At 43.0% G+C, this 27,836-nt stretch overlaps 2 protein-coding genes across 3 annotated transcripts in view; one reads left to right on the forward strand and one right to left on the reverse strand.

The window, feature by feature from the left end:
- oxnad1 (oxidoreductase NAD-binding domain containing 1) lies at nt 1-9,433 on the forward strand. The gene is made up of 8 exons (XM_058619113.1): nt 1-160; nt 922-1,034; nt 1,807-1,873; nt 1,991-2,094; nt 3,727-3,868; nt 6,764-7,009; nt 7,387-7,495; nt 7,601-9,433. Exons 2-8 carry the CDS (start codon nt 928-930, stop codon nt 7,756-7,758), a joined length of 933 nt encoding a protein of 310 aa, XP_058475096.1. The 5' UTR covers nt 1-160; nt 922-927; the 3' UTR covers nt 7,759-9,433.
- The window catches only part of rftn1a (raftlin, lipid raft linker 1a), a 23,780-nt gene continuing 5,364 nt past the window's right edge, over nt 9,421-27,836 (reverse strand). The window contains exons 2-10 of one of the 2 annotated variants that reach the window (XM_058619111.1): nt 25,811-25,962; nt 18,526-18,709; nt 16,948-17,056; nt 13,907-14,633; nt 13,622-13,825; nt 12,686-12,795; nt 12,453-12,556; nt 11,142-11,217; nt 9,421-10,865 (exon numbers count right to left, since the gene is read on the reverse strand). In XM_058619111.1, the coding sequence (XP_058475094.1) occupies nt 10,440-10,865; nt 11,142-11,217; nt 12,453-12,556; nt 12,686-12,795; nt 13,622-13,825; nt 13,907-14,633; nt 16,948-17,056; nt 18,526-18,709; nt 25,811-25,958 (2,088 nt within the window). In that variant the 5' untranslated portion in view covers nt 25,959-25,962 and the 3' untranslated portion in view covers nt 9,421-10,439. Of the gene's footprint in view, nt 10,866-11,141; nt 11,218-12,452; nt 12,557-12,685; nt 12,796-13,621; nt 13,826-13,906; nt 14,634-16,947; nt 17,057-18,525; nt 18,710-25,810; nt 25,963-27,836 lie in introns of those variants that run through there. The other variant, XM_058619112.1, reaches the window with a different exon arrangement.

Here is a 27,836-nt window from a genome sequence, read left to right on the forward strand (position 1 = left end):
CACGCCCCGCAGAAGAAGACGATCAGCCGCGGCAGGCAGCGAGCCAAAGAAGAAGAAACTATACGCCGTCACATAACCGTAACATGACCAAGGTTATTCCGGAGAAAACTGGACACGACTATGAACGACCGCTGACAGAAAAGGGTGTCATCTTATTTCGGTGAGAAACTGAGCGAAACCGCTCGTCGTCACATGTTTACAGAAACGTGTCTGTCAAATTCAATATTAGCACATTAGCAACACCGGCGTTTACCAGCTAGCAGCTATAGCTTTTGGGCTAGTAATGAGCCGCATGATGGAGGAGTTCACAGCAAAATCCGTTTAAAATGAGTTCACCAACATACAAAGTCTGTTTATAAACTGTTTATAAAGCATTAAGGTCGACCTGGCTTGTATGTCCCTCACTGTCGCCTGATAGAAGATATCCCAGTGGGTTACAGTGAATATTACTAGTTTGAGCAGCTGTTTCTGTTCATTCTGTCAGTTTATTAAGTTTTAAGAACACATAATGAAGTGTCAGATTTAGCAGGACTGTGGTCATCTGCTGTTGTAGCCCATCTGCTTCTAGGTTTGATCTGTTGTTCGTTCACATAACTTCAAGTACAGTGGTTGTAATCAATGGCTATTTTAGATGCTGTTGAATTAGTCCAGCCTTTTACCTCTGATCTCTGACACCAACAAGGCATTTGATCTCAAAGAACTGCTGCTCACTGGATATATTCTCTGTAACAACAATCTAGAGATGTTATACATGGAAGTTGCATGATAAGCATATAGACATATTTACCAGATGATTGTAGCAGTAGTTATACATCTGTAACATTTTTTTGACATATGAATTGTTGATGTTTCACATGTGATGTCTTAGGTAAATGACAGTTGACTGCTAACACAGATGTTTTCTGCTCTCTCTGTCCATAGTCCGTGATGAGCGTCCCGGTTTTCTTGTCCTTTGCTGCCCGACGCCTCATCTTGCCGTGTCCCACCGCCCGTCTGTTCTGCTGCCAGGTGATGGCTCCCAGGTCCATCACAGGGTGAGTTTCCACTGAGCTGTACTGATTGTTTGTTGTGGTTTGCTTTCCTGACACTGAGTTTTGTAAGCTAGTTTCTACAGAAATACTTGCTGACAGTCCAGCCAGATCTACTTCCCAGATCTGAAATGTGCCTTATGTTTAAAGGTCAGTTGTACCTTTCAAGAACTAGGACAACTAGCCATGACCCATAAGAATCTAAACTTGAATCTAAACCATCTGTAAATAACCTTTTTGTCCACTCATATGCTGTACTTTCTTTTCTAATTTCCTGAAAATGGGACCATAATTTACAAAATAATTGATGTCATGTGCTATTGAGGAAGACCTAGAATAGCAATTTAGACCATTTACTCGTCAGGAAATTGTTTTACTGAACTTATAAATCAAGTAAGAAGTAGGCTAATTTTCCCATAGACTTGTAATCAAACTGACCTGTTTCTGCAACCAGCTCAGTTGCTCCCCAGTGGCTGCTCAATATACTGTTACTTTGTGATTGACTACACCAAGGAAACCAGAAAAAAAGTTTTTTATAATGGTGACACAGATAGTTTTGAGGTTTTTGAGATATTAGCAACTCAAAACTTTTATCGTCACCCCAGTACAGTGCATTTTTTCTGTTTCTGTGAACACCACCACAATTAAAATAGCACTCATCCCTCATTTTAAACAAAGCTACACATTGTAAAAAAAAAAAAAGTACATGCAAGAGTGCTCACTCTTTCTGAGGATATTTTACATTCAAAACAAATGATGCAAACATTGTTCTTGACAGAGGAAATATGTCGTCCAAAAGAAAAATGGACCATCTTGAGAGGACAGCAAGCAACGCCAGACAAAATGTAAGTACAGTATATATTTTGAGATGAATACATTTCATTTCAACTGTATTTGCTTATTTAATTTTTTTATAAGACTGCAACAAACACCTTATTAACCTAATCTGAAACCCCAAACAGGCCGTGTATCCAGCTGAAGTATGTGGAATCATTAATGAGTCAGAGACGGTAAAACGTTTGAGAATAGCCGTTCATCCAGACTTCAGCTTCAAAGCAGGACAGTGGTAAGTAGAGTACCAACAACTCATTCAACATTTCTATCAGTTTTAGAAACGCACTGCCTTGTCTTACTTGTGGTAAATTACAACATTATTGTGGATTCAACGTGTGTCATTAAACTTATTTGTTACTTTTTGGAGAACCGTGTTATACTCCACATGAGGGATGCGGGTCGCTGGTGTCAATCCAAGCTGACATAGGGCAAAAGGCTGGGTACACCCTGGACAGGTTATAAAAGATAATGAAATTAATAAATTCAACATTCATCTCAGCCATATTTTATTGCATGACTACAAGTCAAGTTTTGTAGAAAAAAGCATGAACATGAGAAACAATTTTTTCTGTTAACACTGCACAACAACATCACCACAGGGTGGCAGTGTTGTGAATGGTTTGTAGTGCTGCTGAATGGGTGGTTGTCTTTTAAACCCCCCCGGTTGACAGCCTTATTTCACAGTCAGCATATTGATTAGTGTTGATAAGATGAAGGCAATAGTTGTCAAGTAATATGTCGATTAAGGAAACGTTAAAAGCTTTTGTCATTTATGGGCAAATCAAATAGCTGTTTTTCCTCAGAGATTTGAGTTGGGAACTGTTGTGTGCACCAAGTTGCATGCTGGAGACACATACTTGTTTTAGCAGATGCTTGTCACTTGGAAATGTTGAAGCTTTTCTTCTGTATCTGGAAGTTATTAAGCAACTACATTAACAATAAAATACATCACAATTAAAGACAGACCTTAAACAATGGCATGTTTTCTATCAAAATGAAATGAGCAACATACTGGAAGGATTTGTTGATGCGAGCTGTGCTGAGGGGTATGAAAAAACTTTTATTGACTTTTAATTATAATATAAAGTACAAGTACTTTCCAACTTTATCTGTCAGTCAGAGTTGCCAGTGTTAATTAGTGAACCGTTTCACAAGCAGAATCTGTACGTGGGTCCATACTGTAGGTGGGCGGTGGTGAGTTACAAAACTGGCAGCCAGCTGCCCTGCGGCAACTGATAATGAATGGAAATGGATGGAAATCTTTTTGAGTTTCGCGTTTCTGAAGAAAAAGGACTGTTGGGTTATCAGTTTCCAGGTGGGAGAGGAGGAGGAAAAGGAGGAGGTGGGTGGAACATACTGGATGTGAGCATCTTCAAAGCAGATCCATATTTATGATGCCTCAGAGGTTTGTGGAGTCAGTCACTCTCTAGTGCAACAGTGGGTCATTGTGTTGGAGGAACATTAGCTCAAATGTAACGTTGCTGTTTTTCTTTTGGGAAGGGGGTCAACTCTGCCTGTTACACTCCGGATAATAAACTGACTAGTAGGTTTGTTAGTTTAGTTTTGTTTTCTGGAACCACTGGACCCTTCGCTGAGATTGAAGCATCCTACTCTACCTTTGCTCACACTTTGACCTCTATTTCAACATGTTCTCACTGTGTGTTTTTCTAGCCAAGTTACTGTAAGAGTTACAATTTGATCAAGGATTTATTTTAACAACCTTGTGCATGCTGTTTAAATAATGCAATTCAATAAAGTTATACTTGGTAAGGCCCCTTCCACAGACACTTTTTTTTTTTTTTTTTATCAGCCAAATTGATCATCTGATCAGCTGATGATCATGTTTTGTGGTTGGCATGTGCAGGGTGGATTTCTTCATCCCCGGTGTGGAGAAGGTGGGAGGATTCTCCATGTGCTCCAGCCCGGGTTTGCTGCAGCGGGAGGGGGTCATTGATCTGGCTGTGAAATACACTCAACACCCACCAGCACACTGGGTCCACACTATGGTGAGTGGGGGTCGTCACTGTCATTATAATATTGAGAATTGTCAGTAGAAGTCAACAGATATGGGTTTTTCTATGGCTGAAATCAAGGCCAAGCCAATGAAAATGTGTGATGCCAATTTTGTTTCCTTTTTTTGCTGCTATGTTTTGCTGGTTTTGAAGAAAACAAGATTTTAGAACTACCAGGATCAATAAGCATTGAGGAAAATTAAGTTAAAGCAACAGAATGAAAGATTTCAACTTTCAATGTCTCCAAGATTATTATAATCATTATTATTATTATTATTATATAACAGGGTGAATGGTGAGAATATTGGTCCGCCTTTCACTTGATGGCGTTCGTTTTCACTCCACTAATGAAGGGTTACTGGACCAAGGTGCTTGTCGTCTTTATCTAGAGTGTCTGAGCTTGCTGTGTATCCGGCCATGTTATTGAAGTCCCCTCGCTCATAAATCAAGGGATTGAAACTGTGCATACAACGAGCAATAGGTTATATAAGCTGTGTTGAAAACGCAGGCTACGCAAACTTAAGCACTATCATTATTTTATTTTCGTTTTTTTAATGAAAACACACAGTGGCCATTTGTTGAAATCATTCACATGCTCTGTCTGAATAAAACTGTTAAGGAAAAACAAAGCCAGTGCCTGTAACCCTCACAATACTGTAATTAATAAACATAAGCACTCATTTCATTCATCCACATGAAAGGATTTGCTGGCGTGCGTGACTGTTTCTACCGCCCTGCCCCATGCTCCTGCAGCACATGACTTCACAACAAGCCTGAGAGGTGTTGTACACGGCTGGAGCTCAGACTGTAATATAAATATATTGTAATATTTAGCGAGCATGTCGCAGAGAGAGAGTGCAGACAAACTAGTCATTGTTTCTACAGATTATGAATTTGTTTTTTTTTGGAGTTGTATCTTTGAAAAGGGGACAAACATGAGGACTTATTTGTATTGTTGCAATTTCTTATAACTTTTCCAGATTGTTTCATAACTATAATGGTTTCTCAGACTGCAACTGTGTGTGTTTGTGTGTGAGAGAGAGAGAGAGAGGGTGTTGTCATTTCAAGGTGTGAGAGAAGAAAAGATATGCAAAAAAAACACATGCTACATAATCACACCTCTCTGGTTATTTTGAAAGTGAAGTGTCAAAAAAAGTGAGTTGATATTATCAGATTTCATATCTTTGTTTCCAACAATCCGGCAGTAGCACAAACCCTTAATCTATTAGAACATTTAGTTCATTCATTCAACCATTTAAAGGATTTCTTTCATTTTCATAATTTGCTTTCATTTTTTTATTTCTACAACCATTTGGTCTCAGTTGTTGTCAGATGTTATTTTAAAGTGACACTGAAAGAGAAGCTGGTGATTACATGGGCAAATAAGTAGCGCAGATGAGTAAAAAAAAATCTATTGTATCTATATATGTATAAAAAAAAAAGACTTATTACAACATTTGTTTTAATCCTTACTGTGTGTGAGGTGAGTTGTGTGAAAATGAACGATGTTTCCCCCGGAGCTTACTTTTCCCTCTCTGTACTCTGCGGGGTTGTTTGGAGTGTCAAGTGTTTGATGATGTGTCCTAATAAACAGCTTTGAGCTACAGCGTCTTCTGTGTGTAAATAAGAAGCGCAAAGTGGGGTGAAGTGTTTGAGTACTGAGAGACTCGGGAGCTCTCAGCCCCAGGATTGTGTGATCATCCCTTTTCCTCTGAACTTGTGCTCAGACTCATGTCAGTGAGAAGAGGCAGCACAAGTGTTGGGGAATGTGGCAGCAGATTATAAGTGTGAGCAATTATTATTACGTGCGTTTGTGTGCCTGCAAACGTGGGGCGGCAGATGCAGGTGAGGAAGTGTTTTGACTTCACAGGATTTAATTCACCTCATCATATGTTTGTTGTATCGTATCATTTTACTGCAGAGGCAAGTAATGTACTCAAAAGATACATTTTTCATGTCTTGGGCTGCATCCATTTTAGTCTGTTTTGGTTTAAAAAGCATATTTGGGTCCATATACAGTCATAAAGTCCGGCTGTACTGTCTGTAATGTCCCTGCGGTAGTTTCTAGCTGGAGAGTTCTGTGTTTTAGTTTGGACAGGTAGAATCAGAGATCTTTGGAAACAATGGCTCAGTTCCCACTTTCATATCCTGATTTGTTCTTTTTGGCTATGACTTGATCATCAGCTGTGAACACAAAGCTCCTTTTATTTTTTTTAATTTCATCTCGCTGTCAGTCTCATAACAGAAATCCTTTCATCTTATTGTCCACTATTGTTTTTTTTGTCGTTAGTAGGTGCGAAAATATCGATTTGGTGATATATCGTCGTCCTTTCCTCGCGCAATATGAAGAATCGATATGGCAGGGCAAATATCGATATATGCCCTGCCAGTTTCACTCGCCGGGCATCGGTACTTCCTGTCATCTCTTAATGGAGAGAGCTACATTAAGAGATGATCCACGTTCAATATATAGACTTTGTTCTCTATGTAGTGAATGAATAGAGAAATCCTGCACTTTTAACTTTTGTTTCCTGTCATTAGACAGACATCAAGATGTATCGCTATACGATTGTCTTGCAATATATTGATTATTAGAATCATTGTATCGTGATATTATTGATATAGTGGACCATGTGTCGCGTATCGTATCATGAGGTACATTAGTAGAACTTTCTAAAACTAGGCAAACTACAGAGAAAAGATCCTGTTTACATCAGCAAGCTAATGCCCAGTGTATCTGATTGGTCCCATGAGAAGTATTTTTAGTTGGTAGTATGGACTGTTTTTATCTAGAAATGCCATTTTAAATGAAAACAGAAGTATGGATGTAGCCTCAGGAAAAAAAATACTGTCACCATCATTTATTTAATGCTTTATCTTTCATCTCAGTGCACAGTGGGCTCTAAGGTGGACATGCGTGTCGGTGGGGACTTCTTCTTTGACCCGTCACCCTCTGACCCCGCCGTGGATTTGCTGCTGGTGGCCGGTGGCGTAGGGATCAACCCTCTCTACTCTATTCTGTTGCACACTGCAGACCTGCTGCGCCTTAACCACGCGTCGGGCGGCCGCGATTACAACATCGGCTCCGCTCACTTGTTCTTCAGTGCCAAGAACACACACGAGCTGCTCTTCAAGGTGAGTTCTCATATCACGGGAGATCATCGCGAGTCGTGTTTTAGGAAACTTGTGACCTTTTTTCCCCCCCATTGCTGATTTATTCGAAACTGAATAATGGAAAAGGGCAGAGTGCTGCTGCTAACTGGATGTTTTCTATTTTTCCTGACCTTTTTCTGTGAACCATACAGATGGTTGTGCATGAAAAAAATCGTAGATCAGCAGTTTTCTGAAATCCTCAGACCATCTGGCACCAACAAACACGCCACGTTACATCATCACCTTTCTCGCCCATTCTTGTAACTTGACCACGTGTGGAATATGTGTACCTAATAAAATGGCCAGTGAGTGGATATGATGCTGCAAACGTTTAAAAAGTCTAACCTCTGTATTCTCAGGACTCCATCACTGAGGTGTGTCGGGAATTCCCTGACAAGTTCTCATGTAACTTCCACATCACACAACGGAGCACAGATGTTGACCCACACCCCCAGTCATCTATGAACCGTAAGGAATGATCACACACACACACACACACACACACACACACTGACTGAGCGACTGTCACATTATAGCCCAGTGTGTCATTGTTGATTAATTGTGTCTCCCCAGATGGCAGAATCACAGAGGCGGAGCTACGGGCTCGTGTACACCCTCAGAGGACTTTATGTTACCTGTGCGGGCCACCGCCCATGATCGAAGCCATTTCAAAAACCCTCATGGACCTGGGTCTCCCTAAAGACAGGATCGTCTTTGAGCAGTGGTGGTAGAAGAACCTCCGACAGATCCAGCAGAAACTCGCGGTTTGTCCTCTGGGGCTCCTGAGGGGGAGGAGATATCGGGTGTGTCAAGAGTGGAAAGCAACACAAATATTCCAGTGACGTGGACTTTGATAAGTGATGGAGCAGCTGAGGAAGTTCATCCTCTAATCACTGCTGCTGGGACAGACTCCTGGGACCACCCACTCTTCAGCTATCAGCTGACTCATAATGACAATAGAGAGGGATATTATTTATTGTGATTTTAACAGGGGAAACTCGTTGACTTGAAGCATTGACATTCTCCAGCTCACTGCCTTGCTGAATAATGCAACAAATGTGCAATTTCAATGTCCACATCTTTCTGTATGTGCACATGTTGATGCACATGGCTTCATATTAGGGCTGAACGATTTTGAATAAATGTCTGATTGCGATCGTCTGGACTGAAATTGAGACTACGATATCATAATTAGTCTAATTTTCATTTGAATAACCCATTTTAAATGATTACTGTGTGATGTGTGTACAGATCTGTGTGAAACAGATGTTTTCTGTATAGTTCAGGACAATATTTTTCAGGACAAAATGGTCATGACGCACATTTTGACTTGAAGAAATATTGCGCTTCCTGCAATTTTGATGAAATTCCCAGGAATTGTTCAGCCCTACTTCATATTGTAGGTTTCCAGCCTGTACTTTTTTCTTTTTTTTTTCCTCAGACAGATTAAAAGGCAATGTTTAGTTTTACACACACAGCATACCTATGCAAGCGTGTCTAAAAGGATTAGTTTGACATTTTGGGAAATGTGCAAATTCACTTTTCTTGCCAAGGGTTAGGAGAAACAGTCTAAATATAAAGCATTAGTATTTAGACTGTGAACAGAGGGAAAGCACTTTTATGGCTCCCTCCAAAGACAACGATCTGCTTCCAAGGACCTCTAAAGCTCATCACATGTCGTGTAGGTCACTTTTAAAAAAGTGATTTCAGCAAGGAAAAGGCACAACTCACTCATCGTCTACTGCTTTATCCTCCACATGAGGGTCGCGGGCCGACTGGAGTCAGTCCCAGCAGACACAGGGCGAAACGTGGGCTACACCTGGACAAAAAAAGCAAAAAAAAATCATTTTATTTCAAACTGGACCACTGAGGATCAGTGCGTATAACAGCAATGTATCATAATACCTCTAATGCTAACTTATTTAGAAAGCTGAAGATGTTCAGGCTGCGGAGTTTCCAAGTGATTTTCTACATTTTACTCGCAGACGTCCACACTGTGCTGTATTTTTGGAGCTCGACGCTTGACACGCCTCCCACATACTGATCAGCGTCTGCCTGTCACCGTTATGTGCATAACATGGTGCCTGTTTCACACACGTCCACATACCCATGAACAGTTTTTCATCCCGGGGACGGGGTGACTGCGTATCCCGCGGTGCACTGTAATGGAACCTCCATGTGGTCTTGTCTCTTCACTTGGATCACTGAACATCCCTCAGAGATGGTCGGGAGCTCCTCCTCCTCGTTGTTGCCTCTCTGTGGGGAAAATGCTGCCAAGACTCATTTGAGTTGTTTCTGCATTCCTTCCTCGTATTAGGAAATATGTTTTGGGTTTTTTTTTTTTTTTGCTGATAGAGTGAGATTTAAGGAAAATAAATGAAATTGACTTTGTCTGTTTTAACACTTTATTGACCCCTGCTTGTTTTGCTTTTTTAATGACGTTTTGACTCACTGCTTATACACAATACAGGCAGTCCAGGAAATGAGTAATAAATAACTGCTTTCTAAAACCCCTTAAAGGGATGGTTCACCAAAAATAGAAGAAAACAAATTTCCTCGCATGTCTCGGGGTGTTTTTCCATATCGGGTGATCTCACCAAAATTGTCTAATACAATGCAGGTGACTGCAACCCAGCAGTGGAAACGAGTGTCAGAGACTTGTGTGACTGACGAAAGGAAATTATTTGTATGACACTGAAATAATCTAGATTAAATAACTCACTAAATCTGCTTCCATTGTGTTGAGACGGATACAGATATTTTACCCTGACTTACCCAGAGAAATGTACCACACACTACGTCAATAATAACACAAAATATTAGAAAATCTACACATGATTTGACCTCTGACCCCTTTTTTATTAGCTATATTTGGGTAGTGGACTTGGCTATGGAAAGCGTGAAAAACAAAGTGAGCTGTTTTTAAATAACATTTATCTGCGCTAACTCTTGTTTATTGGCCAACAGAATGTGATAGTGAAATAAAAGTGTCCGTTAGAGATTCATATACTTGCATATAAACCCAGTGAAATCGATACTCTCAATCCTTTCTAACTTCCTATTAAAAGAAAGTAGCAAAATACCAGAAAATACTTAAGGCTTGGACTGGATACTTGTTTAAGGTTTTACTGTATTGTCTCGTACAGTCCGTCATGTATTAGACATGAAATAATAACACTGACCTGAAGCAGAAAAACTGCACAACACTTATTTATCGTAGCTAAAACCCCAAAGAAAGACAGTAGAGCGCAGACTGAAGCGTTTGCAACAGTACATTATATAAATACATTATAGGTGACTACATCTGGGGGGGGGGGGGTTGTGCACACAGTAAGTAAAAACCCTTAAAGGACTCGTCTCGATAATTGACTCAGGTTTCAGCTTCACTTTCCCTGATTGCCGCCTCACGTTTTCAACAGACGCCGGAGAACAGCTGCTGTTTGATCTGCTCTTCCATCTTGCCCTTCTCCGCGATCTCTCCGTCGCCGCCGCTGCTCTGACACACATCTGTCCATCTCACCGACTTCTCCTGCTGGGACAGAGGGATCACGTCAATGTCAGTTTCCTCCTCCCGGTCTTCAACGGAGACTCTGCTCCCCGACAGGAACACGGAGCCGCTCTGATGCCACGCGTCCTCTCCTCTGTCCTCTCCACCTTCCTGAGCTCTGCTCCCTCTTTGATTCCCTCTGCTTTCCTCGCTCTCCGTCGCCTCGGCTTCCTCTCCTTTTATGTTTCTTCCCAACGTGTCCATCTCTGCCTCCATCACGGGGGACCTGATCTCTCTCTCCTCTCCTGTGTAGTTCTTCTTCGCCTTGTTGCGACCCCTGAGGCTCAGCATCTGAAATCAAACGGATACGACTTAAGACAGTTTTGCGCTCTGCCTTTTTTCTCTCCGTCTCTCCAGACACCTGCCAAACTACAACAAAGCCTCACTCAGTGACGCCTCTTTCCTGTACAGTTTGAGGCAGACTACTTGCCTATTATTAGACTTTTATATTTACTGTACATCCCATATTTAGAAGGTTGACTTTCTAATGACACCTCGTATGACATGGAGTCATGTATCCTTGAGGCACAACAGAGACGAGTGACAGAGAAAACGGGGGAAACAAACCTTGAACTCTTTCCTCTTGCGTTGCAGAATGGGTCTCTGAAGGAAGAGGATTTGCTTGGTTGACAAACTCCCATCACTGCAAAAAGAAAAGTGCAGCATTTTTTTTTTTACTTGTGTTCGCTGTTATGTTGTGATCTGACGATGAGCCTGCATTGTTAATGTTTTTGAAATCCACTTTCTGTTCGCCGCGGTTTGCGAAGTGACAGATTACATGACGGGAGCATATCAGCGACTGTGGGGTTTTTTTTTTGCTCGCAGCTCCAGGCGGATTTTCAAAAGTGGTTTCATGTTGAGACGAGCACATGACGGCGATTTGTCTGATCTCAAACCATCTGTGCTGTGTTTCTGCACTAGAATGTCACAATGAGACGAGGACAAAAGAATCATGAGTCTGACATCAACACTCTGCTGATTTTCGATGACATGATGATCAAATGTTCTGCCTGTGCGTGCGTGGGTTTTCTCCCACAGTCCAAAAACATGCAGATTTGGAGATTAGCTAAATTGAGAGTGGATGGTTGTTTGTCGCTCTGTGGCCCTGTGATGGCGCCCTATGTCAGCTGGGATTGGTACCAGCGACCCTCACGTGGAGGATAAAGAGGTAGAAGATGGATGGATGGATAATGATGATCAAATGTAAAGGTAGAAGACTTAGTGGAGATTAAGGATGAGTATTTCAAGATGAAAGTGCTTTTTGAATAATCAGTGGGATTATCTGTTGAATAATCAAATGTGCCATCTCTCCTCCATAGAGCAATACAACAGAATATGCAAAAATACCACAGGCTGCTTAACTGTAAAGAACGTTTAGAAAGATGGCTATTCCACACGTTGACTCAGATCCAGCAGCTTGTGCTTTCTTGAAACTTCACCTTTTATCTTTAAGCTAAGAATTAAAAAAAAAAAAATCACTCAATCAGACATATTTTTGTCAGAGGGAAATTCTCCACTCCAAGAACACCAACGACAAACTTCAGCGCGTGAGAGGTAGTGAGAGCAACGCAGGGTTCACGGCATGTCGAGCAAAGACGAGCAGCTAACAAGATGCATTCAATGGCCCTGGTAAAAAAAAAAAAAAAAAAATCTGCTAGAAGCAGCTCCAAGATGTGAACACAGATGCCGACCACTAACTAAATACTTGCTGCTGCCACCTTGTGGTAATAGATGCGCCACAAATTGAGGAGTAGTTTGAGTAGGAAAATTACAAATAATCGCATTAACTGATCGACTTTATGTAATTGAAAAAAAAGAAACTACCCTGAACATTCATGCTGTGTAGAGATACAGTGATAACTGTAGGTCATCCTGTACCTGTTAGTCTTGACAATTGGCGTAGGCAACACACACATTAGCCTCCATCCGTATGGCGCTAAAGACTGAAGCAATGGGATGTAGTCCGTCTTGACCATGACGCCCTAAAACAGCAGTTAGAGACGCACAAAGACACACGGGACACAGGAGAAAGAAACAGGTTATAGTCTACACACACAGTCACACTGGATTTCTCATCTTCTCCAGAGTGTTAATAACTCAAAAAGACTCACATCAACAACGGTCCACTGTTCAACCACAATAGCATCGTAGGAGATGTTAGTGGTCTCCTCTGCAGAGCTCTGGAAGATGAACACACTATCCACGGATGAAACTCTGCTGCCTGAAGGAAAAAGAAAGAAAGAAAGAAAACGGGACAAATTTGAGACACGGCTGAAATACAGGAGGATGTATGTGATTCAGACGCTTCAATCTCTCACTATTGATCCCTCGCTCCTATGACTTAAGCCTGCTCATTCCACGGGTGACTGAACAGTGACTTATGCCGTAAGCCACAGACTAACGGCACAGCAGCCGCTCCATGCATATTATCCGTTATCCTGCAGTGAAGGATAAATCTACAGCCGGAGTGGAATTCTCCTCTTCTTACACACTGGTGCGACTAAACTTTTAGAACTTCTTCTAAGAGTTTAAGCTATTCAACGTCACTGCGCAGCATAACGTCGGTAAGTCGTCCACCACAAGACTTTTTTTTTTTATTAAACTTATGATCTGTGACTAATTAGAAGATATTTTCAGACCTGTATGGCACATATATGAAGCCACAGCCAGGAAAAGATTCACTTTTTTGACAGCCTGCAGTGTTTCTTTAATCAATTCCTACACAATGAAGCTCACGTACAGTAAACAACCAACAGGCCCTCTGCACAGCAGACATTATAGGAATATCACAGCAGTAAATAGTCGTATGTATGATGGCCGAGTTCCATTTAGATTCCGCAGTTTCAGGGGTGTATGCTGCTGGTTCACCGTCACACTTTTTGCTGCTAAAATATTTCACCTATGTGTACTCATACTGAAAGGTTGTATCTAGCTATAGGAAACCTAGAAAACACACTAGAGCTGCAACAATTAGTTAATTCTATCTATCTATCTATATATATATAAAAATATATATATATAAAAGAATAACAGAATATACAACATACCGTTATTATCTTCAAGATGGAAAAACCCGTCGACGAGGTGCGCACCGCTGCTGAAATGCTGACTCATGTGGTCGAGCCAGTGTGCGTCGACTTCTGTGACGAGCCCTTCTTCCTTCTGGACTCGAAGCGGCACCCTCAGCGAGTAGAACCTCAGTGATGTGTTGAGCTCTCCTGTGTGGTTGTACAGAGCAAAGAGCTGCATCCCTGCAATCACAAACAAACCAGGGAGTCGGTGAAGAGGGGAAATCCACTTCCTGTCAAACTGACATCAGACTGGTTACTTACGAGCCTGTGCTGGTGGTGAAGATGCATTTGGATCTTTCTCTGAACTCTTCAGAGAGATATGGTTGTTGTTGTGTGTCGTTTCCCGGCTTTGTCCGTTTGTACAGACGGAGCTGGGCCTTTTTCCGTTGTTGCGGTGCAGTTCTGGAGAGCTGAGCCAGCTGTCCATGCTTGCACTTCGTCTTCCTCTCTGGTTTGGCAGGTTAAAGCGTCTCTCTGTCAAGAGTTTGTGTTGTGGTAGACAACGCTCCTGCTGTCCAAGACTTTGCTGGTTCTCAGTGGCACCTCCTGTGTCTTGACTCGGACAACAACGAACTGTGTCTACACCTGGGTTATTGTGACTTTGAGGTCGGTTTGTTGATTCTAGTGGTTCTTTCAAGATGATCTGAGGTGAGGTCTCCTCTCTGCTGAGCTCTGACCTCTGGGCAGGTTTCAGAGAGCTTAAGTCCAGTTCTCTGGGCACCAAAGGCTGCGAGTTACATTCTACACTTTCATGATCTAACCCCTGAGGTCCAAACGGGTGATGGTCGGTCTCGATGCCACTCTGATGTGGTTCTGTCACATCTGTCGGGCTGGTGCTGGTGCTAAAGGGGTTTCGGTGTATGGGCGAAGGGCTTGAATGCAAGGACGACAGCTCTTCAGGGTCCCACTGCCCTGTGAAGCACGGTCCGCCGCCCGGCTGCTGAACGAAGCCCACAAACATCACGCCTTGCTCTGCTACATCCTGGATCTGCAGAAGCAAGGTGCACACAGTGCTATCACCTTCCCATAAACCCCATTTGAATGACACCTTAATAATAAAATTACGCGAAACATATTTACAGTTTCTTCGACTACAGTCAGACAAACAATACCTCATTTCCACACAAACAAACGCTGACGGATCTTTGCACAATAACAGCCTACCTAATCATCTGCAAAGATCAAATATTCAAATGACAAAAAGGACCTCATTATCTCAACGTGTGCACACGTGTGTGATAGACTGTCATGTGTGTGTGTGTGTAACTGGACGTGTGTCTCCCTCCCTCCCTCCCGTGGAGGCTCTGCTGGTTAATTGTCAGTTGATATTTGAGCTGACAGTTTCAGACAGACTTGACGCGAGAACAATCACATTGCAAACTACCATCGCGCAATAATGAGACTCATCTTCTCCCATTACACACAACTTTTGACACTTATCCTCACGCACACAAACACACACACTAAACACAAGTATAAATTCAAACACCATGATTTTTGACAAGTATGTCCAAAGACTGATTTGGAGTAGACGATCTTGTGAGACAATTTTAAGTATTGAAATCTGCTCGCGGTTTCTGATACTGTACTCGGCAGCTTTCGTGATCTGATTGGTTATTCATGTCACACCGCCGGAGCTGATCATATTATATTCAGCGATGTGCATTTCCATCCAATCAGGTTTCCCTTTGTGTTCTCTGGGTGTTCAGATGCAAATCTACTCAATAGAGCACATTTTCATTTCCCATTGCCGGTCTGTTGGCAAATTCACAAGCAGACAAAAAAAAAAAGGTGCGTTTCATGGATGATAAAATGTCAGTGATGACGCCGTGGTTGCTGCGGGATCTTAAGGTTAACGCTCTCTCTATTGTGTACCGTAACCCTCCCATCATTGTATAGATCCACTCTTTGTTCATCAGCCACGTGACAGCATGAATTAGCGTCGCAGCAGATGCAACTGGTTGGTTTATTTTTCTTCTTCCATCATCTTGTTTTTTGTTTTTTCAGTTGGACTCCCCTCACTATTAATTGTTATGATCATTTGAAAGGAAAACCTATTTGCTGCATGTCGGGACCAGAAGGTGGTTTACCATATGGCACACACACACACACACACACACACAATCATAAGCAGATGCCTGTAGCAACCTGAGCCCTGTAATGTTTCTGTAATTTAAAGAACATGAAAACAAGGAGGGGTGGGGGGGGGGCACATTGTTGGTGTAGTGGTTAGAAGACCCGGGTTAGCGACCCAGTCATAACAAGGGCCTTTCTGCATGGAGTTTGCATGTTCTCTGTGTGTGTGTGTGTGTGTGTGTGTGTGTGCGCGTGCGTGCGTGCGTGTGTGTGTGCGTTTTCTCTGGGTTCTCCGGTTTCCTCCCACAGTCCAATAATGCCCAGGGTGTACCCCGTCTATCGATAATTTGAGTTGCTCGTGAGCACTGGCACCAGCTGGGTTTTGATTTTTGCTCTCTTTCAATTTCTTTAAACATGTTATACAGGTATTTCTTTTAACTTGCTGCCTGGATATGCCTGTGCAAAAAAGTGTAAAAAAAAAAAAAAAAACTCAAACTCTGCGTTTACTCACTCTTACTCTCACTCACTCAGTTGCTGCTGCCAAACTCAGCTGACAGAGGGCGAAAGGTGGTGTCACACCCTGGACAGGTCGCCAGTCCATCACAGGGCCACATAGTGACAAACAACCATCCACAGTCAATTTAGAGTGTCTATCTGCATGTTTTGGGACTGTGGGAGGAACCTGGGGAAACACACACACACGGGGAGAACACGCAAACTCCATGCAGAAAGGCCCTTGTTCTGACTGGGCCACAAACCCGGTCTTCTTGCTGCAAAGGCAAGAGCCCTAACCACTACAGAAACATTTTTAAAAATGAGGAAATAGGGAGCACTATAGGGTATGGGTTGTATACCCAGTTGAGGCATAAGAATTCGTATCTATACCCAAGATAGAGAAGTGCATTCCTAAGACATGCAGATTTAAAATATTCCTGTCCTCTGACAGGAATTTGCATGCTTCAGTTAGATTTGTCAGTGTACACAGGACCTTTCTCTGAAATAAGTCCCACAACGTGAAGCCCCACACCCCGAAGAGATGAACAACAATATTTGAACAACTCTAAAAAAAAATTTAATAGAATGACCACCAAACACTAGATTCTATTTAAGGGAGGATGTTTCCACAACACAACAAAGACTCTAGTTTGTGCTATGTGAAGTCACGTCCACGAACAGTGATTTAATCTGAGCTCAGACCGTCTTTGTTGGCACGGCTTTGGACTCACCCTCTTCACGTAGCTCTGGATAACTTCTGGGTCGGCAGCCTGATGACCCGCCACACACACATCTGTCTCCAGACGATGTCTCGCGCACTTCATTTGGCTTTTCTCTGAGCTACAGGGGGGTGAGAAACAAAACAAATATAAAGTGTAGCACACCGAATAACTCTGATTGCGTTCACATTGACTCTCACTGCACTGCGTCCTTCCCGTTTGTTTTCTGTTCATTATCCCTGAAGCAGTCCAAACGAGCCTCCACTCTATAGATTCTGGTTGACGTGATCACGTGCACTCATCGACCCAGCAGAACGATTATGTCATTTGTGACAGGGTGAAGGTTCCCTCTCAAAAGGAGTGCGCACATTCACCACAATCACAAAAGACTTATTAGACAGAATTTCGCTCTGCTCGCACTGCTAGACACCATCATGAAAGGAGTATTCAGATATGCCTCTTCAGATTTGGATTGAGGTCAGCGAGGAGGCCATAGCAATATCTTGTGCTCTGAGGCATGAGTGACATTCCCAGCTCGATTTCAAACAGAAGATGTGTCAGATTTTTCTTTTTTCGCTTGTAGAGAGGGGGACGGCGATGATGGGGAGATAAAAAAGGCGGAGTAAAGGCGACAAAGAGGCACGCGGAGGACAAAAGAAAAACGGGGACCAGCCATCACTGAAGAACGCAGATGAAAGGATGGAGAGATGGTTTCTCTCTTTCAGCATGCTGTTCCCCTCTGGCGAGTGCTGATGATGCAATCAACCGTCTCCACGGTGACAGGTGCCAGGACGCAGCAGGACCACTTGGCAGGAGGGGCATCAAAGGAGCAGCCCGTGCACCTGCCTGTGCGCGAGCATGCCTCAGTGTGTGTGTATGAATACAATATGTATTCCTTGAATTCACAATAAAATAGAGACTGAAGACACTGAACTCCGCAGGAAGCCTGAAACTGTGGATTCAGCAATGTCGTTCCTTTAATTGCATATGTAACCACGGTTCTGTGAGTGGGAAAACACAGCAAGCAGCTCGACAGACGTCCTCATCGCGATACGAGACACTAGTTTCATCATTAATCCGTCGCAAGCCGAAGTCTGATGTGATGGAGAGAATGTGGGTCATTTGATGTTTTATGCATCACACGTGTTTTTCGGAAATGACGGAAAATATTCATGTGCAGGAAAAAGCCATGTTAGTAGTGCCGGTAATTAAAAAGATGAAACTAAGGGTATCAATTTTAAGGATGCATTCCCTTTACTGGTGAAGAGTAGAACTCACATTGCTACATTAGCAGTGAGGGGGTGATGTGTGAAATAAATATGGTGGCAAATGTAGGTTTTAGTGTCACGTAAAAAGCACAGAAAAATGAAGTGTTGCTGCAAGAAGACATTTTGTGCGGTTGCGTCATGTGAAATTTATTTTACATTAAGAGATGGAGGATTTTTTTCTCTTACGATAATCAGATTCCGGTGCCTTCCACTCTGGCCCAACATTAATCATCTCCTTCATCTTAATCACATCACTGTGCAATTTCAATCTTTATGGTCAAAACCGCTTGTTCCTACAGTATAAATGGTTTAGGTTACAAACCTTGGCGTCTCTTTGACCAGCACGGCCCGGTGAAGCTGGCGTTGGATGTGTGCATGGCGAGGGCCGCAGGGGTGCACGAAGGGATGCACGGAGACGAGGACAAATCCCTGGGCGTAGAGTTCCCTGACCTGAACCGGCAGCTCTCTGACCGAAGAAAGACAAAGCACCGATGACACCGACACCTCTGCAGGGAGGAGAACGGGTGGGAGAGAGAGTAAGGGGGTAAGGAGAGAAACACTTTCATCAAGAAGGGATAATAAGGAAGTGGTCAAGACAAAGATGTGAGAGAAAAGGTATTTGGAGGTGGATAAATGCTAGAACAAAGAGGAGGAGAGAATACAAAGAGGAAAAATGGACAAAGGGTGTGAAGAAACAAAGACAGAGAGCATGTTTTATTATGATAATATCCTCTGAACAACACATGGCATTTTCACGCTGAATCGGAAACTAATTACACCAGGACTATTATCCTGTGTCCTCGCTGTGACTGGGCACAGTCTGGGTTTTTGGGAAACAACACACACACACACACACACACACACGTGCATGCACACACGCACGCAGACATGTACACATGTGCAAAGATGTAGACAAAAATGCATGCTGGGAAACGCTCATTTGAAGACAGAGTTTTCTTTCATGAAAAGGTTGGAAAGACAATGCTATCGTCTTTGCCCGTGCGATATTAGCAGCAAATCACCAGCACTGAGCTGGTTACCTTATTACCACACACAATGGAAAGAAAAGCCCTTCAGTTCAGAGGAAATGGTTAGCGGAGCTTATCTTATGGATGCAAACCGTCACTGCACATCCACCAGAGAGAGTGCAATGTCTGTGAGAACCGCCCTCTCGGGCCGCTGTTTTGTGGTACAGCCCTCTCTCCATTGACCGGCTTTTAGGGAAATAGTCGCTTCTGTATCACAGACTGAAGCCAGGTGTGTGAGCGCGAGACGGAGGGAGGGGAACGGAGGGAGGCAGAGGAGAGAGGTGAAGAGAAGGCAAATGGAACAGGAGAGGCAGTTATCATGGCAATGATGGGAGTGGGAGAGAAGAGGAGAGAGAGAGAGAGAGAGAGAGAGAGAGAGAGAGATATGAGGCTGTCTGTGCCTGAATGCTTGTCATCCTTTCCCATTCAATCTCATTTGCATGGGTTCTGGAGAAGAGAAAATAACCTGAATAAATTAACATGCACACACAAAAAACACACACACACACAAAGGAGAAAAAAAGAAAAAAAAGAGATGTGCAAGCCATCTCATTTTTAATTTGTTCTCCATCATCTGGCACGTGTTCGCACACACATGAGAAGCTGGCCAGCGTGTTACAGAGAGAAGAACAAGAAAACACAATTTTCCTGACTCCCATCTCAGTAGGACAGTGATAAAAAAAAATTAAAAATAATAATTCCAGCGAAAATCCAACCATCACATCATCTTGGCATTAAATGCTAGGAATCGGGGGAGTCTGTCATCAAGAAACACTTAAATGGGTGTCTGTGGGGAATTATCAAAAGCAGTACAGTGATAATAATAATAACAGCTGGAGACTTGGGTGGTTTAGTGCGTGGTAGAGGGGGGGTGACAACGATCCTGTCACCGTAAACAGTCATTAGCCATCATTTGCTCTGCACGGCTGGCACTCACCCACCGTCGAAATGCCAGCAAGGCATCGCAGCTAATTCAGGCAAAGGCATACAAAAGTTATTAGGGTGCTCCGCGGCGCTTTAGGCTGGGGAGAAACTTCATTTATACTGTCTGCCACTGTGGGATTTAAAAGGGGAGGCTGCAGTTCCGCTCCAGAATAGGAGCATGGGAAGAGCTCAGGGCAGAAAAGGGAGGTTTATAGAGCCAGTCAATTTGTCCTTAATCTGAAATATTTTATTTTGTGCTTTCAGTCGTAATCCGACCTGTTTTGTAATGTCAGGGCAATGCTGCTGTTGCATCCGCCTTTCTCGATACAAAGTGAATCGCTTCCTGCGTGCAGCACAGAGATCTCCAAACAGAGTATGTGAGAGCACATGTATGCGAGTATGTTGATGTGCGCTGTTTAACTGTGTGAGCGGCTGCTCAGCTGTTGATTCCCCGCCCTGCTATTTCCATCTCAACCCACAACTTTGACCACACAACGGCTGCTGTGTGTTGTGAACGAATGACTCACTTTTTGACCCTGGAATCCACATGCCGTGTATGTGTGAGAGTCATCTCCTCCCCGTATCCTTTTGAAAGAGCTCATTAATTCCTTGTACACATTTCTATGTGTGACTGTAAAGCATATTTTGTGGGTTTATGTGTACCACCGTATCTCTGCCAGCGTGCATGGGCCATCTTATTGCCTGGTGTTGTTGCCCGAGTGCGTGCACATGACAGAGATAGTTTGCACTAAGCCTGCTAGGTGATGCAGGGGGGATTACTACTCACAGCCACCCTCAGGGCTTATCCCTCTGCCTGGTGGAGGTTCACGTTTATTGAAATGCCTTCTAATGACTTGCAGAGGTTTTTATGTGAGGATATGTGCCAAAACGGTGACTACAAAATAATCAACTTCCTGGAGCCAGGAGCTCCCTACTGTTTGGGGAATGCAGCCACGGGCTATGGCAGTAGTCGGTCAGCGTCTGAGATCTTTTTGAATGGCGTCTGATCTCTGCAGCGCGCCTGCTTTACACAAACTGCCTCAGAAGGAAAATCTGACAAATACAAGCTGGTAAAAAAAAAGAGGTTTGCTGTGGGAACACAGCGTGGCGCTTAAGGCACACACAGTACCATGTACTTGTGATGGTGTGAATTCTAGTCTGGCTCACTTTTGACACATAGTAGCTCTCTCCCATCTTTGCTGGCATTCCAAACCGGATTCATGCCAATTAGAATTGAACATTTAAAAAAAAAAAATCCATTAAAATGTTTTGAACTGTCAGCTGTCACCATTTTCAACAATTCTTCATAATATGTTGCCCGGGAAACTTGAATCAGATCAGGCAGATGTCGTAAAATGATGGATTTGTGCTTTGCCTGCCGTCAGAGCCACATACATCACATTCTGATTCTGATAGCAAAGACATATCATGTCAAGTAGAAGGATTATTGCCACGTTCTTAACAGAGGAAATACATACATCACACTCACAAACACATACAGTACACAGACACTGTAACCAGTCAACCAAACACGCATCTGAGTGTTAAACACATGCAAGTTTTAATGAGACAAGTGGCTCTCCATCTCTGCAGGGTGGCAGAAAGTCATCAGCACAGTTCAGCTCTGTGCGGTCTGCTCCAGATACCAGCGTTAGTCACACAGCGTCACACCTAACCTCCTTCCTCACACCTCACACATCCACAGATTCCCAACTTCAGCTTGCTCCTCCTCCTCCTCCTCCTGCTCCTTACACCTTTAATTTACTCTTCTCTCTACATCTCGTCCTCCTCCCCGTTCCAGACTAGCACTCGCTGCACGTCTCATGCTTTCATGGGCTGTTCATTCCCTCACTTGTAGTTCTCCATTACATCTCTGTGACTTTTTTTCCCTACACTCTGCCTCCTTACTCTCGGTGTTCTCTCTCTCTCTCTGACTCTCTCCTAATTATCCGTGCACAGCTTTGACACAAAAAGGAGGATGGATTAAAATGTCACACATGGCTGTTACATTTCATACTTAACATTCATGCTGACATGTCAAGCTAACCAATCGCTATTACATGAGGCACACAATGGAGATCCTGCTGCTACTTTTTGTAATAGTGGGGGATGTTTCCAGGTGAGAACAAGACTTTGGTTTCATGTCATGTGATGGAGATGGGGCTTCAATTTCAAATAAACTGTCCTTGTGTGAATCCCAGGCCAAATGCCTGAAACACTGAGCACTTTTCTCTTCATGCCTCCTAAATTCACCACAGGGTCGTCGTGACCCAGCACAAGTGAGCCAGCCGGGCTGAGTCACATGCACTTTCTTTCAGCTCAAGCCTTGCATAAGCTCATAAAACAAAGACGGACACTATTTTAATCAGCCAAGTTCAGTAGGCTTACATGACATGAGAGAGAAGACATTCATGTGCCAGGCGTTTGCAATTTCACAAAATCAAGTATCTCAAAGTGGGATTGACACCCAGATTAGGTGACTGAGAATACTCAATGTATAGCTTCAATAAAACCCGGGTCAAACTCAAGCTGACCTGGCTGCTCTGCGCATGCACCACAGTTCTCACCCCTGACTTAGAAAAAGAGGCGGTTGTCAAAACATGATGTATACAGAGGGGATTGTTTTGATTTGATTATGTACTTGATTTGTCACTATTTAACTCCGGGGTGGTGCTGATGGGTGGGTGGTCTGTGTGTGAAACTTCTCCCCACTCCTTTTCAAACATGAGCAAATAAATAAATAATAAAATAAATAATAGAAGAAGCCAGCGCATAGACGAATTAGACAACAGCAACGAAATTGAGGCCAGTGCATTTTTCTTTGGACCGACAAAGTGACTAATTCTACGCTTTGCCAGCTCAAAGAGTTGAATATTTTTAAGTTAATGGATGGAAGGGAGAGCCAGAATGGCACCTAACCATGAAGCAACCTAATACTAACGAGATAAAAGGGGGCGTTTCACTCCATAGCGGAGCATAGGTGGACACACATAATTCAATGAATCGATTCCATGCTAGTGCCTGTACACTGTGACAAGGACAGCACTGTGAACGAACGGCGTAGTCAAGCCACAACCGTAGCTCAGCGCAACCGCGCATGGTAACGTAGTGATTGTCCACCAGTGAAAGGTCAAGGTAGGGACCAATCTACGTCCCTCTTCCATCTGATCAGTAAGCTCCTACTCCTGGAAACACAACATAGTTTAATAAACCGCCACCGAGTTTAAAATATCTTAAAGGGGTCACCAGGACAGATATTTATTTTTCATTACTATGGAGGGAGTTGTCATGTCACGCTGGCACGGAAATAATATTATTAATGGAAGGCAAATTGAATTAACGTGTGGATTTGACCGTGGGTTTCCTCAATGTCATGGACTGACATACAAATTCCTCTATCTGCCTCCTACATATACCCACCCACCCACACACACAAATAAATACCATTGCTGGGAATGAGGTCGCTCAATCTCCACAAACAATCAGATAATCCTTCAGGAATCCTTCACTTCTCTGGGTCTCTCTATCACAAACGGAGAGAGGGAAAGAGACAGGAGAGAGGCAGGCACACACCCACTCATAACCACACACACAATCAATTCTTCTTTAGAAGCTATGTTTATCCTAAAAGAGAGAGTATAGCCATCTTAAGCAGCTCAGGTGGTGTCATTGAGTTTACCATATAAATGACCCACCTGTCGGAAGAAAGATAACACTAACTCTATTGACTAAGTGCTATAGAGTGCTTTGTGTGCCATGGTTGCAGTGTGTATGTGTGTATATATATATATATATATATATATATATATATATATATATATATATATATATGTGTGTGTGTGTGTGTGTGTGTGTGTGTGTGTGATGTCTGTATACATGTGGTGCTGCTGCTCGTACAATCAGTCAATTTATCTCGTGCCGCCTTCAGTAGCAAGAGGAGGGGAGAAACTGTCATGTCTTTTGTCTGCTTTGGTCACCACCTCCATTCTGGGTTGCCAGGTTTGTCCTAGCCAAGACTACAGTCTAACCCATTTGCCAAACAAGACAAGGCTGGCCGAAATTGAATCCGACTGGCAACCAGACCACTGCCACTTGGCTGTGATGGTGTGCCTTCTGTCTGTTACACTGTTGCATGGGAAATGCTTCTAAAAGGGACTCAGTGAGTCACTTGCACCTGCTTTCAGCCTATCGGGTGATAGAGTGGCTTACAAACACATTAAGCCATAACGAAAAAAAAAATGTTGTTGTTTTTTTTTTAATCTGCTTTAACACTATCTGTTTCTTCTCCTTGCCTCGCTCCATCTCCTCACAGTCCACACCAACACAATGGCAGAATTAGTATTTTTAGCAGACAGACGCCTCTAGAGGATTCTCATCAAACATTCTCAAGATGCTGCAAGCATACACATACACACACAATTTTTTATATTCTCAAGTTCACACACACACACACACACACACACACACACACACACACACACACTTCTCCAGAGAGCATGCAAGCACACATCAGCTTTAGTGTATTGTCATTGTGTGAGGGAGAGGCAGGAGGAAGTTAAAAGAGCATGACTACATCGCGCACACTGTGGCTGAATCTGAGAATTAAACTCTTTGAACTCCCTGCAACAGGAGCCACAAACAGACACAACTTCAGCTCATAAGCCATGTCCTGCCCTCAGGATAGTCAGGCTACAGAGCGAAAAGAAGAAAAAAAAATCAGCTCCTCAGAGCTGCTGACCTAAACATTTAATTTAACTGGGTAAAGTTGGATGAGCATGCGTGACTATTTTATGAGTGGAACACACAAACACCGCAGCAAGAGAGGAGTGGTGGTGGTGGGGGGGGGGGGGGGGTGATAAAGCAGAGAAATGTTCAACAGCAAACTTCTGTATATTACAAACAGAACATTTTGCTCAGCAAAAATGACTCCTTTGGATTTTGCCCAAATGTGAAGAAACATTCCTTAAAAAACTGTTCCTTCCTCCAGACTGGAACTGGGACAAATGTGAATCAGTTCTGAATGAAGCTCTGCTGCTGCATGTGATGGCCAAGATTTGTTCTTTTTCGGCCGAGTTGCGTGTGCAACTGCTCTCCATTGTCATGAACTCCCTACAGTGGGATAATAAACACTAAACATGAGGTCGATTACAGTGAGGAATGTGTAGACACTATGGATTTAAGCAGCATTAAACTGTCCTTCACTGACCAATGCAGTTTCAGTCAACACAATGTGTTCCCGACGCATATAACATGCAGCTTTAAGTAAAAGGAATTTAATGTTGAAGAGGCTAAAGAGTGAGGTCACATGACCTTGACCTACTGCCTTGTAAATCTTTGTCTGAGAGTTTATCTGTGATGTGATGATTGTGTCAAATATGAAATTTAGAGGATGCTAAAAACCAACTAACCAACTAATGCTAAGTTTGTCTAAGGCCTCAAAGCTTCTCTAAGATCTCATAACTCATCACAAGAACAGGATAGAACCAGCCTAAAAACAGAATATCTTTGATATTGAGATGATACATGAAGTCGAGTCACATGATGTTGGGAATGGACAAGGGGGGAAAAAAACTACAAGAGGGTAAATAAAGTGTACACATATGAGAACTGCCCCATTAGCTGCATACTGCATGCACACAGTTACAATAACCATACCTTCTTTCCCCAACAGGAAATCCAGGAAGTGGTAGGTGTATGCCACACCCACTTTAGTCTCCACCTGAGGCCGTCGGAGCGTGGAGTAGATATTTCCTGGGCTTCGCCTCTCTTCTGTCTTCCGCAGCTTTGGGAGCCTACACCCCATATTTCTGTGAGAAGAGGAGAGGAGAGGAGTTAAACGAGATATGAGATTATCTGAGAATAACAAAAAGGAAGGATGCTAACAAAGACTTTCCTGAGAGACAGTGGAATAAACAGTGTTTCTACATATACATGATACACTGGCAATTCCAATATCAATTGCACAAGAGTCACACGCAAGCTTGATTTGCTATTGCCAACATGTAACCTTGTATGGTGGGAAAGAACGTGTTCATCCAACTCTCACAGACCCTCTTCATTTCCATCTCCCGAATGCATGTGTGTGCATGTGCGCGCACAAACACACACACACACACACTCTCTCTCTGCAATATTACTGAAATATAAGTGTCAGCCATTACCTGCTTGGTGGGCTGTGATACGGGCTTCTCCTAATCAAATGGGGCTGATTGGGAGCGACATGTTTGATCAGAATGAATTAAAGCAGAAATTAAACTGATTTCCTGCTCTGTCAAGCAAAGTGACATGAGGCTAGATAGACTAGGAGAGGAGAGGAGAGGAGAGGAGAGGAGAGGAGAGGAGTTAAACATGTAACCAATATCCATGTTGATCTAAGGTCTTGGAACACAAAGAAAACTTCCTCAGATTGTGTAAGGCTCAGTAGGGATCGGTGATTGGCAACGTAGTGTGAGGGAGGCTTACATTTTCTTTTCAAAATTCCCCCGTTCCTGAATTTTAACAGGCAATTTAGACAACAAAGGCCTGCGTTACATTTAACAGACAAACAAGTCAAGTGAGGTGGCTTTTATGACAAATAGCGCTGGAAAGCGGGAAATAAAAACGAGTAAAAAAAGAAAAAAAAGACATGATGAGAGAGGGAGCGGAGGAAGGGACGAGACAAGAGGGGTGCAGTCAAATTTCATCAAGCTAATCTAATGTGACAGCGATGGTTGCCTCAAACCATCACCACAGTTTCGATTTAATATCCCTGTCTGGCACAGCTTGTAAGAGCCACACCGTGAGGTGTGCTTCTGCTTGTCTGTGTGTGCGAGTGTGTGTTTGTGCGTGTGCATATGTTTTCCCCAAAGGCAGGTCTATATCTGTGTCCCTGTGTCTGTTTGGGGAGCACACGACACAGCTCCCATCAGGCCAAGTGCATGGACGTTAACTCGGCTAACGATCCTAACAGACTACATTAAGAGAGTGTGTGTGTGTTGTCTTTTAATATCATGATGGGGACTCTAAACTGAATACACTCCCCCCCCAGGGGACTCTCTCCTCTAGTGGAGAAAACATTAAGTATCCCTTGGGTAGAGGCTACTTTGTAAGACTTGGTTTTACAAGTCCAGTGTGCAACGTTTAGGGAGGTTTATTGACAGAAATTGATCGCATCACCCATTAGTATTTTTGTGTAAGTGTATAAGCAGTTTCAAACACAATTAGTTTGGTTTTCAAAGCCTTTCGCGTCTACTTTAGGGGAGGATCTTGCCCTTTTGGAGGCTGCCATCTTGCGCCACCATGTTTATTCAGCAGCCTAAATCAAAATATATTGAATGAATAAAACAACAAAGAAGAAGAAGAGGGGACACAGCTGAGACAGAAAGAGTAGAGAGAGACGACGTAAAGGAGTGTTTACATCTTTGCTGGTATGCAAAGGCCATCATAGTTCCCTGATGTGCTGGGGATAAGAAGGGGTGGATTCTTCCTTTTGCTGTAATCTGCAGTCAAATTCATACATTTAGATTCAAATCGGCAATGGTTAGAGCTGAACAATTGATTGTTTTCATATCAAAATTGCAAATGCTGCAATTTCATGTATGTTCTATACCAGTTTTAAAAAATATTTCCCACACATGTTGGAATAATTTCATATATTTTTAAATTCTCATCATTGCATTACATTACAAAAAATGTGTATTTC

The sequence above is a fragment of the Solea solea genome, chromosome 20, assembly GCF_958295425.1.
Source record: "Solea solea chromosome 20, fSolSol10.1, whole genome shotgun sequence".
Taxonomy (NCBI): domain Eukaryota; kingdom Metazoa; phylum Chordata; class Actinopteri; order Pleuronectiformes; family Soleidae; genus Solea; species Solea solea.

Bases quoted from the DNA above. Each gene is read 5' to 3' on its own strand.
- oxnad1 (XM_058619113.1), top strand. From the start codon at position 928: ATGAGCGTCCCGGTTTTCTTGTCCTTTGCTGCCCGACGCCTCATCTTG. The intron at 1,874-1,990 runs GTAAGTACAGTA...AACCCCAAACAG, and splicing joins CAAGCAACGCCAGACAAAAT to GCCGTGTATCCAGCTGAAGT. The intron at 7,010-7,386 runs GTGAGTTCTCAT...CTGTATTCTCAG, and splicing joins CACACGAGCTGCTCTTCAAG to GACTCCATCACTGAGGTGTG.